Source organism: Ictalurus punctatus, chromosome 15, assembly GCF_001660625.3.
Source record: "Ictalurus punctatus breed USDA103 chromosome 15, Coco_2.0, whole genome shotgun sequence".
Lineage (NCBI taxonomy): Eukaryota > Metazoa > Chordata > Actinopteri > Siluriformes > Ictaluridae > Ictalurus > Ictalurus punctatus.
The window spans coordinates 14,035,227-14,046,905 of NC_030430.2; the positions used below are offsets into that span (position 1 = coordinate 14,035,227).

An 11,679-nucleotide genomic window follows, 5' to 3' on the forward strand; every position below is an offset into this window, starting at 1 on the left:
GCGTCCATTCAGTCCTCAATGACAGCCTGTAAGCCTTCGACACACTCTCAGTAGGGACAGGTGATATGGACTTAAAAATAGATCACGATTTTTTCTGGTATTTATTGCGATAACGATATCCATGACGATATAAATATAGGCCGGCTGCATGCAGTCTTCAGAGCCTCAGAAACAAACACTGATCTAAAAGTAAAACTGATTTTCTGCAACCAAACCAGTTCCAGATTGCAGAGGTAACTCCTCGCTTAGCGATAAACTCCTCCTCGTCTTCACGTCCACCTTCCGCCGTACTTGTTTCCGCTCTGCACGTGAGCTACAAATGGGTCGCACACGGTCGCACACAGAAATACGTCATCAACTAGGCTTTATCCGTATTATCACGGGAAGCCTAATGCTTAGCATTTTTACCGGTATATCGCAAAAAAAAAAAAAAAGATATCGCCCATCCCTGATTTTTTTTTGTAATCAGTACACAAACACCATAGATCTCACTCTGAGATATCTTACACACTTATTTATTTATTTTTTTCATGCATGCTTTAGTTTTGGGCTTTCGATGTTGATGGTTAGAAAGAAACACAGCTTTAAGAAGATGTTTTTTAGTTGGCACAAATACAGCACGTGCACTAGCTAGAAAATGATTGGCAGCAAAGGATCGATTACTTGCCACACCCTGTGCAAACCCTAACGCAGTTAAAACTACAAACCAAAAAGGCATCCACTAAATGACAGCATACTGTATAATGCAGTAGTGTCTAATCTAAAGGGAAGGCAGATCTACTACTCTGGCTTACTTTTATTGACTAAGTACTGACAGCAAATACATGCAAAACAACCCAACCTGAAATGCAGTCGCCCAGACACCATTTTCTGGTGATGTTAAATGGATATAATTATTTGTATTTTGTGTATTTTAAACAGTGCACCCCAGGTAAGGATCATTTTTCCTAGCACGCAGGGGGGCTTTTTATATTCAGGCTATCTGTGGAGTAACCCGATAGTCTAGCCTACTCTGTCCTGTCCTGTCCTTCCCTTCATACTCGGACACTGCATATTAGAAGAAGAAAATCATGAAAATCAAACACTAAAATGATACATTAGCTAGTTGAGAAAAAAATGCAAAGCGCTCCAGACCACAGTAATATCTAACACAGACAATATAGCACAAGCGATTGTTTTGATTCTGTTTACCTTGACTGGCGGAATCCATGGCGTCGAAACAAAAACAAGGAGATTGTGCTCGTTAAAAGAGTTTAGACAATTACTCGTCGATAGAGTATTGTATTTAAAAAAATAAATATATATATGTGTGTGTGTGTGTGTGTCTAATCGAAGAACTACTACACTTGCGTCGACAGCATTCACTAACAAAATTCACCACTAGCAGCAGCCGTAAGCAGCCAGCTCAGCCTGATGCCTACACTCAGGGCCGTTATGTTCACTATGTTCCGGCGCACACTGATGACGTTAGGGCGTCCCGTTTTCCCCAAAACAAACACGTGTATATGCCTATATATTTTGCACAAATACACTTGCATAGAGGAACACAATAGTATTATATATATATATATATATATATATATATATATATATATATATATATATATATATATATATATATATATATATATATATACACACACACACACACACACATACCGACCAGACATAGCTTTAAATCCACTGACAGGTGAAGTGAAGAACATTGAATATCTAATTACAGTGGCACCTGTCAAGGGGTGGGATATATTAGGCAGCAAGTGAACAGTCAGTTCTCGAACTTGAGGTGTTGGGAGCAGGAAAAATGGGTAAGTGTAAGGATCTGAGCGACTTTGACAAGGGCCAAATTGTAATGGCTAGACGACTGGGTCAGAGCATCTCCAAAACTGCAGGTCTTGTGGGGTGTTCCCGGTATGCAGTGGTTAGTACTTACCAAAAGTGGTCCAAAGAAGGACAACCGGTGAACCGGCGACAGGGTCATGGGCGCCCAAGGCTCATTGATGCACGTGGGGAGCGAAGGCTAGCACGTCTGGTTCAATCCGACAGAAGAGCTACTGTAGCACAAATTGCTGAAAGTGTTAATGCTGGATATGATAGAAAGGTGTCAGAACACACAGTGCATCGCAGCTTGCTGCGTATGGGGCTGCATAGACGTAGACCTGTCAGAGTGCCCATGCTGACCCCTGTCCACCGCCGAAAGCGCCTACAATGGGCACGCGAGCATCAGAACTGGACCATGGAGCAATGGAAGAAGGTGGCCTGGTCTAATGAATCATGTTTTCTTTTACATCATGTGGACGGCCGGGTGTGTGTGCGTCGCTTAAATGGGGAAGAGATGGCACCAGGATGCACTATGGAAAGCAGGCAAGCTGGCGGAGGAAGCGTGATGCTCTGGGCAATGTTCTGCTGGGAAACTTTGGGGTCTGGCATTCATGTGGATGTTACTTTGACACCTACCACCTACCTTAACATCGTTGCAGACCAAGTACACCCCTTCATGACAACGGTATTCCCTAATGGCAATGGCCTCTTTCAGCAGGATAATGTGCCCTGCCACACTGCAGAAATTGTTCAGAAATGGTTTGAGGAACATGACGAAGAGTTCAAGGTGTTGACTTGGCCTCCAAATTCCCCAGATCTCAATCCGATTGAGCATCTGTGGGATGTGCTGGTCAAACAAGTCCGATTCATGGAGGCCCCACCTCACAACTCACAGGACTTAAAGGATCTACTGCTAACATCTTGGTGCAAGATACCACAGCACACCTTCAGAGGTCTTGTGGAGTTCATGCCTTATCGGGTCAGAGATGTTTTGGCAGCACAAGGGGGACCTACACAAGATTAGGAAGGTGGTTCTAATGTATCTTGTTGATTGTTTGTTTTTGTTTTTTCCTCCAAAATGCTATATAAACATTTTAAAATACTAATACTATTTGCTAATTAGAAAACTTTTTTTTATTGTGTAATAACATTTTTTTTTAGAAACTTATTTTAAAAAAGCACTTTAGGTTAATACAAAAAAAGTTCATATGGCTATTTTATTTTTCTTTCTGACATGGTGCTATTTTTATAGCCATTGCCTGATTTGTGAAGATCACACACTTTTGTCTCATTTAATTTTAATTTAATCTCTGATCCTCCCTTTCTATTTAATATACAACATTGATTATATTTGTAGAATAACTGTAGTATAACTACATAGTATAGTATAGTATAACAATAAGATTGTATTTAAATGACATGGTTATATGCAATAATAACTATTTTTCTTTTGCTCTCTTACTAGGCTTACTTGATTTGAATTTCAATATATATGTGTAGTTAAAGACATTTTATTGTCTACTGTCTTGTAAAAAGTAAAGTAAAAGTGGAAGTTCTCAGTGTTTTATTTTTTAAGTATTGCTTAATGTCAATGGGACCTGTAGTAGATATTGAAAACAGCTACATAAATAGCCCAACAAACAAATATTGCCACGTTTTTACTAATGTAACATTTTCACATCCATGCCATCAGTACCACTTTAATGCTGCACTACAATATGACTTCAACCTTCTCAAGTCACAACCAAAAAAACTTACAGAAATATATCTAAACACTTTCTTGTAACCACCACATTTCACACATGAAATTCTTTTAGCAAACCTCTGTCTCAGGCAGATATTTTATAATATGTATCCATATAGTTTCTAATAATCCAAGCTATGTGAAGCAAATAAAAGCAAATATTTGGAACCTATCGGTTATGTACTTATAGCTTGTGCTCACATCTTTTACAAATTACAACAGGAGTGGTAGGTGGACCTATTGGACAACATTCAATTTGCCCTGAGATAAAGCCTGAATGTGTTGGCCAACTGGAGACAATGGCTTGTGGACCTGAAGGCGTCTCTCTGAGAGGAGCATTCACTTCTTCTTGGCAAGTGGATTCAGCCAGGAGAAGGAGAAGCTGATGCGAGCCGAGTCACTTGTAACAGCAGGAGAGCTGGCTCCCACCCCTGAGTGATCTGCAGCTGCAGTCTGTCAAAGACCAACATAGAGCAGACATATTTACAGACATATAGCACAAATTTGAGCAAATAGAAAACATTGTTAGCCCACATTTTCACTTATGACGTCTAAGCAATAACGCTACACGGCCTTGAAGATAAACATTTGGGACTACCCACCTGACTAACTGTTTGTATGCCTGTCTCTCTACCACAAGGGGGCATCAGAGTAGGCGTGAAAGCTTGTATCAGTGCTCTGCTCCATCTCTCTGTTGTCCTGGGCTCCCATTGAGCAGGGTTCACCCTGGAAAACGAGAGCGGGAACACACACTGAGTACTTACGCTAAAATAAATGTTTATTTATCTTTTAGTAGACTGTTGTGCATTTGTTTGAATGATAAATCTATGTAGATTTCCTTTCTTTTCTTTTTTTTAACCCCATTTTCTCAAAAATTTGTCATTTGGCAGTTCCCACCCACTAACTAGCTCTCCCCATCACATGACAAGTAACAGTTGAAGAGGGTGAAGGCTAGCACATGACACATTCAAGACACATGAAGGAACTGCATCTTTTTCAAACTGCTGCTCAGGCTACACTGTATGGTCAAAAGTATGACACATGACCATCATACCCATATGTGCTTCTTGAACATCCTGTTCCAAAATTGGTCTGCCCCTTTTGCTGCTATAACAGCGTCAACTCTTCTGGGAAGGCTTGGTTTTGGAATGTGGCTGTGGAAATTTCTGCCCATTCTGCCACTAGAGCATTAGTGAGGATGGGCAAGAAGACCTGGCACACAGTCGGCATTCCAGTTCATCCCAAAGGTGTTCAGTGGGGTTGAAGTCAGTGCTATATGCGGGCTACTTGAGTTCTTCCACACCAACCTTGTCAAACGATGTCTTTATGGAGCTCGCTTTGTGCACAGGGGCATGCTGGAGCATGTTTGGGCCCTTTAGTTTCAGTGTAGGGAAATTGCAAAGCTACAGTATACAGAGACATTCTAGTGAATTGTGTGCTTCCAACTTTGTGGCAACAGTTTGGAGAAGGCCTACATGTGGGTGTGATGGTCAGGTGTCCACATACTTTTGCACATATATTGTATGTCACAGTTAGCAAAAAAGTGATAACTACCTTCTTATACATACAGTACATGAACTCACAGATGCCCATGATTGGCTAATGTCACCCTGATTGATAGGGAGTAACATCAAAGAGCATGACCGATTTTGCTCGGTCTTGATTAGTTTCTAATCAAGCTATTGATTAGAAACCTCCACCAAATGGTCTTGATGTTACCTAATATGCAAGCATAGTATGAAGTTTGCTAGCTAGCCATTAATCTACCATAAGCTTCAATTATTGTATACATATGACGCTAATTATCAAAGCTATCATAGCTGAGTCCTACCAATACTAAATTGAGTATCTAAGAGCAACATGCAATGCATACTGAGTGCTTTTGACCATTTTATATCACATTCATTCAATAAAGCTTTTTAGTGGGAGACACATAATGGATATTCCTGAATGTTGTCACTCAAGGAAGTGTACAGCCAACTCTATTGCTATTAAAACATTCATAATCTATATTAGTGCTTATACATGTGTTAATGCTTAGCTACATGTGTTAATAAGCAAGTACCTGAAATCTGTAATTCTCCAGCAGTGCTATATGAAAAAAAAGCACCGAATGTTTCCCCATACTCTCTGGAGGATGACCAGAAAGGCCAGGACGTAAAATATATGGATGATGGCCTGAGAAGAGATGGAAATGAAAATGGAGAGAAGCAGACACTGGTGTGGAAAATAACAATTATGTGTCTAATGGGGTTGGACACCAAAGCTAATGTAGACAGTGCTACCACAAGAATCTTCAGATGAGCATATAAGCAATTATATAAGCATATGTCTTATATTACAAAAAACAAAAGACAATTATTGATGGCCATGATGCAGGAATCACTTGGGGAAGAAGACCAACAAGATCACAAGTGAATGATGGAGTAGTGATGGTGATATAGTGCTCATAATCTTCTGAAAATGGACTAACCTGTGGAGATATAGAAGTCACGCTATCCTTGTTGGCTGGCCCACTGACCAACTCACAACAAATATTCTTCTCAACCTCCAACATATATGGTTGGGTGCTCTCTAGCGTGCCTCTTACAAGCTGGGCCCGGTTCTCATTAGATAGAGGCATAAGGCTGCTGCCCGTCCACATGGACAGAGGTGTCTCTGTCTGCTGGAACTGACCTGAGGGTTCACTCATGAGTTTGGGTATATGGTCAAGATCCCCCAAGGCATCAATAGGTGTTGCTTGGCTTTGACTAAGCATTGGCCAGTTGTTGGGTCTATACCAAGTGGGGTAGAGCTTAGTCTCCTCACCTGCTTCTGAAGTTAAGCAGTGGATTCCTGAACCATGCCCCTCACACCCTAACTCTGTCTGGTCCTTATAGGGGGGATAGGGGAGTAACAATATAGTAACAATAGAATAGATCAATCCTATGCCACCTTTTGCTTTTATTTTGACATTAAAATAGATTTATGATGGGACACAAAGAGCTTTACTATACCTGCTGCGTATTCAGTCCACCTTTCTCACATATGACATCTTTTCGTCTTGCTGAACCTCCCTCTACTATTGCCTGGTTTTCTTCCTTTGTCTCAGATAAAACATCCTTTATCTCATAGTTTTCTAACTTTAGTTCATTGTCTGGTTCAGAGTTCTCTACCAGACTGTACACTGGTTCAGTTTCAGGCTCAGGTTCAGGTTCTGGTAACACTTCTGACTCTGGTTCTGGTTCTGGTTCTTCTGGAGGCTCTTCAACTTCCTCTTCAGCTGCATAATAATCAGCAACTGTAACAGTCTGCATTTTCTGAGAATAGTATAACTGGATTGTTTGCCTAGATATGCATACACATATTGATCACTCATGACTCACGTTTGATGAAGTCTAGCTGGTAGAGAGCCCTCTCCTCAGCATTAAAATCAACCTTATAGTGATCCATGGTTTCATATCCAGGCTGTAAGGTCTCTACTGGAGCAGATTTAGTTGCCTCGCTGACCCTATAAGGTAAAGGAGTCGGTTTTTATTAGTGGAAAATGCAACATAGTGCGCCAAATTGTAATGAAAATGCAGAAACTTACTGTTCAATAAGGTTTTTTGAGGTCTGCAAGAAAGCAAAAACATACTAGATTTAAAAAGCAACACAGCAAAAATCTAATCTAGTAGACATTCCACAGAATACAGATATATGCTTGGAGTACCTGAAGAAATGCAGCCATCTCTGGCTCTTCCATGGCGTTCAAGGCACTCTGCACCAACTTTGAGTTTATGTCAACTTGCTCACTGTAGGTTTGTACCAAGCTTTGAGCCCAGCTTCTCTTTTCATCCTCCTCATATGTGATTCGCTGTAACATAATCTTACGCCTTTCTTCCAGGATACCACTCATACGGTCAAACTTCTCACACAGTATCTGCTTTTGGTTTCTGCTATTTTCCTGTTGGCGTGTACATATATTTTAGTCATACTAAGCATTATTATGTCATTTGCATGTAAGAAATGAAATTACATAATGAACTGTATGTAAGATATCAGATGCTTTAGGGTCTTAAGGTTCAAATGAGGTCACTGCATTGCATTAAAATCCAACCAAACCTCAACACTCCTACAAATCTCCTCCAGATCATTTATGCAAGCTTGGATGCGCTCATTAGTGGCAACCAGGGATCCAATCCCATCACTGAGTTCGGTCTATAAAATGAAAACCGGGTACAATTACTTCAACTGTGTCTTTCCTTGGTGTTTGAGGCTAGATACATTTGCAACACAATCTCTTTAACATTAGCAAGATCTTTTTTTAGTATTCACTATATGGCCAAAAGTACACCTGGACACCCGACCATCACACCCATATGTGGTCGTTCCCCTACCCGCTGTCACAAATTTTGAAGCACATAATTTTCTAGAATGTCTTTGTAGCATGTAGAATTTCCCTTTACTGGAACTAAGAGACCCAAACCTGTTCCAGCATAACATTGCCCTTGTGCACAAAGCGAGCTCCATAAAAACATGGTTTGCCAAGGTTGGTGTGGAAGAACTTGAGTGTCACTGACCTGACCTCAACTCCACTGAAAACCTTTAGGTTGAATTGGAAAACCAATTGCATGCAGGCCATTTTAAACATCAGTGGCCAAGGGTGGAGGTGTCCACATACTTTTGTCTATATTGTTTGTGTATACAATATATATGTAGTATCTACACAGTATATATACACAGGCACAAATACACTGTCAGTCTTACCTTTTGCTGCTGATATACATCAGAGACAGGAGCCACCTGACAGGACTTATGTGCTCCAAACACTTTACAGAGTGAACACGTGGGGATCTGACAGGTGATGCAGTAAATGTTCAGCTTCTCCCCTTCATGTTCTTCACAGTTCATTTGTGCCAGTGGTTTTGGTGGAGGCCTACAACTAGAGACACTCTGAATAAGTGTAAAACTCAGTCAGTCTTGTAATATAATAATTTCACCAATTAATAAACTTTGACAAAATGAAAAAGAAAATGATCTAAACCTGGCAGATGCTTGCTTGTAGACATCAATGATATTTTCCACTAGAAGGTTTCTCTGGAGCCCATAAACGCCATGACGGTCCAAAACAACTTCATGTCGACAGGATGGACACCGGAATCGACCTCCAATCCCAACCTGGAACAGAGAAGGCTGCAATCTTTTACTCAGTATTATGTTCTTTTATGATTAATCTTTAAAGAACTTCTCACAGGCTCTTACTGCTGCTTTGCGCCATAGTTGCTGTGAGTCAACATAACAGCTCCATTATCATGGTATGCTTTAGTGTATTGCCTGTCATGACCGCCCATTAGAACTAATTCTGGCTTGTACTTCAAGACGTTCTTTTCACCACTTTGGAGACACGTGGCCTCTGACCCAAGACGGGGGAATTCTTACCCTTGACCATCAGCTACTTCTTAATTAGGTTCTGTTACTAAGTGAAGTACACAACTTTGTAAAAAAAAAATCCCCTCGTGTCCATTCTCCATTTCAAGCACATCACTGACATCGAAAAAAATAACGAACTTCTGTAAACAACTGTGTCTTACTGGTACCGGTAGCAAGTCCAGATAAAGACAAATGATTTGCAGTTGCTGTATTTATTCCTCTGAGGTAGAGGATACACAGGTGGAGGGAGTGAGAGCAAGAGAGTGAGATGGACACAGTGGCCTTAAATAGTTACACTCTTTAAAAGGCTTCAGCAGCTGAGACATATGGGTCAAATGGAAATCAGAGTCCCGGCTCTGGGCAGAGGTGCCCAGTGGCAGTCCAGTAACAGTGTGGGGTTTGTTCAGATTTCCCAGGAATAATCCAGTGATTATAGTTTGTGTTTGAGGAATAAATCAGCTTGATCTTATAAAGTATTATTGCATATAAATACACAGATTTGGCAGATTTGACAGGGATTATTTTCCTGCAGTGTCATCATGTGCTTTTTCTTTCTTTTAACACTGGGTCTTAAATTGGGGCCTGTGAAGCAGTGCCAGGAGGTCCGCGATTTATTTATTTATTTATTGTTTGTTTGTAGCGGAAACTGTAACTCACTATTATCAAATTTAGGACATTAATTATTGAGTTTTTTTTGTTATTTGCCAGTTTGACTGGACTTGAACTAAATGGGTTTAGTCCAAACATCAATAACTGAAAAACAAGTAGAATATTAATTATGTCAACTTGGACCTAATTAAAGTTCAATAAAAATGTGTTTTATGAGTGGAATAAAAATATTTTTTGTACATTATTTATTTAAATAATGAGTGCTGGATATAGTATTTGAATAGTTGGGTTTTGTATGTAAAATAAATCTGTACTGGTGGTGGTGGTGGTGGTGTGTGTGTGTGTGTACGTGGCTGTAAAAAAAATTGTGAACCCTTATCGAATAAAATGGTACTGCACTTATATAGTACCTTTTAACCTAGACAAGTTCTACAAAGTGCTTTACACTGTTTCTTATTCAATCATTCATACACACACACACACACACACACACACACACACACACACACACCAATGGCAACAAAGCTACCATGCAAGCCGGTAGTTTGCCATTGGGAGCAACTTGGGGTTCAGCGTCTTGGAAAAGGACACTTCAGCATCTGCAGGCATGTGGGCTGGGGATCAAACCGCCAACCCTGTGATTAGTGAACAACCTGCTCTACCACCTGAGCCCCTAAATGTAGAATACCTATTGTGCCAGCACCCCTCAGTTGTTCAACTCATGAAATTACACATAATCCAAAAAAATAAGTAGTATAGGATAAGAATGCAGGTGCAAAGATACAGAAGTTACAAAAGATACAGACGCTCACAGCCTTCACAGTTACTGCATATCAGAGTATTCATTTTGTTCATTGTCTCAAAGGCAGAAAATATAGGGCTATATTTAGGTATTTGTAGTGCACACACCTGTCTAGGATTTGCATACTGACATGACTGTCAGCTGTTTTGATTTTGTGTACACAACCTTAAATCTTACATATGCTATAGAGCTAGTGCATTTTGTTTTTGCATGCACATTGGTGCTCTTAATATCCTGTGGTCTTATGATCAGCTGGCAAAGCAAGCAGACAGAGTGCACTTATTCAGAGAGGCAATGTACTAATAACTCTGTGTGATAAATAATGAAGTGACCCTCCTTAGCTGTTTACATTTACATATTTACTGATTTGGCTGACACTTTTATCAGCTGATACAGGATCCAACTAAGCAGTTAAAGGATTATGGTCCTTCCTTAAGGACCCAACAGTGATAGCATGGTGGTGCTGGGATTTGAACGCACAACCTTCCAAGCAGCAGCCCAATCCTTAACCAATGAGGTACCACTGTACTACTGACCCTAAATGTAGGAGATTAGTGTTGGGTAAATAATTCCCCTATAACAACCAAGAAAAACTGAACTTACCTGGTAAAGTTCATTAGCACATTTGCGGCAGAGGTTGTGCTGGCATGGCAGTATGACCACGGGTTTGGTAAAGACCTCTAGGCAGATGGGGCAGATGAGTTGTTTCTCCAGCGTGCCCAGTGAAGCATCCTTGTGGAAGGAGCTCAGGTCCAGTGGAAGAGACATGACTGTGTCCCACCACTGAGGCACTTCAACAACAAATTCAAGAGAATGTTTACGTCTCTTCAAGGATCTTGTTCAACCATCCTCAGTTTAACTTTTATATGCTTGTAATTTGCCCTGGATTTCTTCCTCTGCTTTGATTTTAGTCCCTCTGTTGCTCAGCCTGGGTGCTCCCATGTACTGTTAGCACAGAATAGATATGCCAAGACCACCAAGTTCAATGCGTGTGTGTGTGTGTGTTTGTGTAGAGGTGTCTGGTTACTGGCTGGCAATCCCTCCTTCCCACATACCTCAGTGTTGGCGAGTCATGTCCATATCAGGTACACAGCAGATAAATGCAACAACATGCTTTTAAAACATGGAAATGAAGTGGATAGATGAGTATGTGTTTCTACCACAGACAGTCTTGATTGCAGTATGAACTTATTTCATGAACATAAACAAACTATCAGGTTTTTAGAAGTCTTTCAACACAGCCACTGTGTAGAAATCAAGTAGAATGCCTTCCAGGAAGACTTGATGTTATTATAACAGCAAAGGGTGGACC

At 40.6% G+C, this 11,679-nt stretch overlaps 2 protein-coding genes across 18 annotated transcripts in view; both read right to left on the minus strand.

The window, feature by feature from the left end:
• tpd52l2b (tpd52 like 2b) overlaps positions 1–1,446 on the minus strand; it is a 21,822-nt gene extending 20,376 nt beyond the window's left edge. For 4 of the 13 annotated variants that reach the window (XM_017487684.3, XM_017487683.3, XM_017487682.3 and 1 more), the window contains exon 1: positions 1,192–1,446. In XM_017487684.3, the coding sequence (XP_017343173.1) occupies positions 1,192–1,210 (19 nt within the window). In that variant the 5' untranslated portion in view covers positions 1,211–1,446. The remainder of the gene's footprint in view (positions 1–1,191) is intronic. The other 9 variants (XM_017487692.3, XM_017487691.3, XM_047160305.2 and 6 more) reach the window with 5 other exon arrangements.
• Positions 1,447–3,368: 1,922 nt separating this feature from the next.
• Positions 3,369–11,406, minus strand: trim101 (tripartite motif containing 101). 5 transcript variants are annotated; one of them, XR_008397997.1, is made up of 12 exons: positions 10,971–11,406; positions 8,571–8,704; positions 8,294–8,468; positions 7,649–7,744; positions 7,257–7,490; positions 7,137–7,159; positions 6,931–7,055; positions 6,562–6,827; positions 6,039–6,437; positions 5,631–5,743; positions 4,168–4,291; positions 3,369–4,018 (listed from the first exon to the last, which is right to left on the minus strand). XR_008397997.1 is itself a non-coding variant. In XM_017487637.3 (11 exons), exons 1-10 carry the CDS (start codon positions 11,133–11,135, stop codon positions 5,657–5,659), a joined length of 1,719 nt encoding a protein of 572 aa, XP_017343126.1. In that variant the 5' UTR covers positions 11,136–11,403; the 3' UTR covers positions 3,369–4,018; positions 5,631–5,656. The 5 variants fall into 5 exon arrangements, 2 of the variants coding, with proteins under 2 accessions (XP_017343126.1, XP_047016248.1); XR_008397996.1 differs by having other exon boundaries at positions 8,571–8,719; positions 10,971–11,403; XR_008397998.1 differs by lacking the exon at positions 6,039–6,437 and having other exon boundaries at positions 8,571–8,719; positions 10,971–11,386.
• Between the last annotated feature and the right edge of the window lie 273 nt (positions 11,407–11,679).

Bases quoted from the DNA above. Each gene is read 5' to 3' on its own strand.
- trim101 (XM_017487637.3), bottom strand. From the start codon at position 11,135: ATGTCTCTTCCACTGGACCTGAGCTCCTTCCACAAGGATGCTTCACTG. The intron at 8,720-10,970 runs GTAAGTTCAGTT...AAAAGATTGCAG, and splicing joins GTGCTAATGAACTTTACCAG to CCTTCTCTGTTCCAGGTTGG. The intron at 7,745-8,293 runs GTAAGACTGACA...TTCATTTTATAG, and splicing joins ATGTATATCAGCAGCAAAAG to ACCGAACTCAGTGATGGGAT.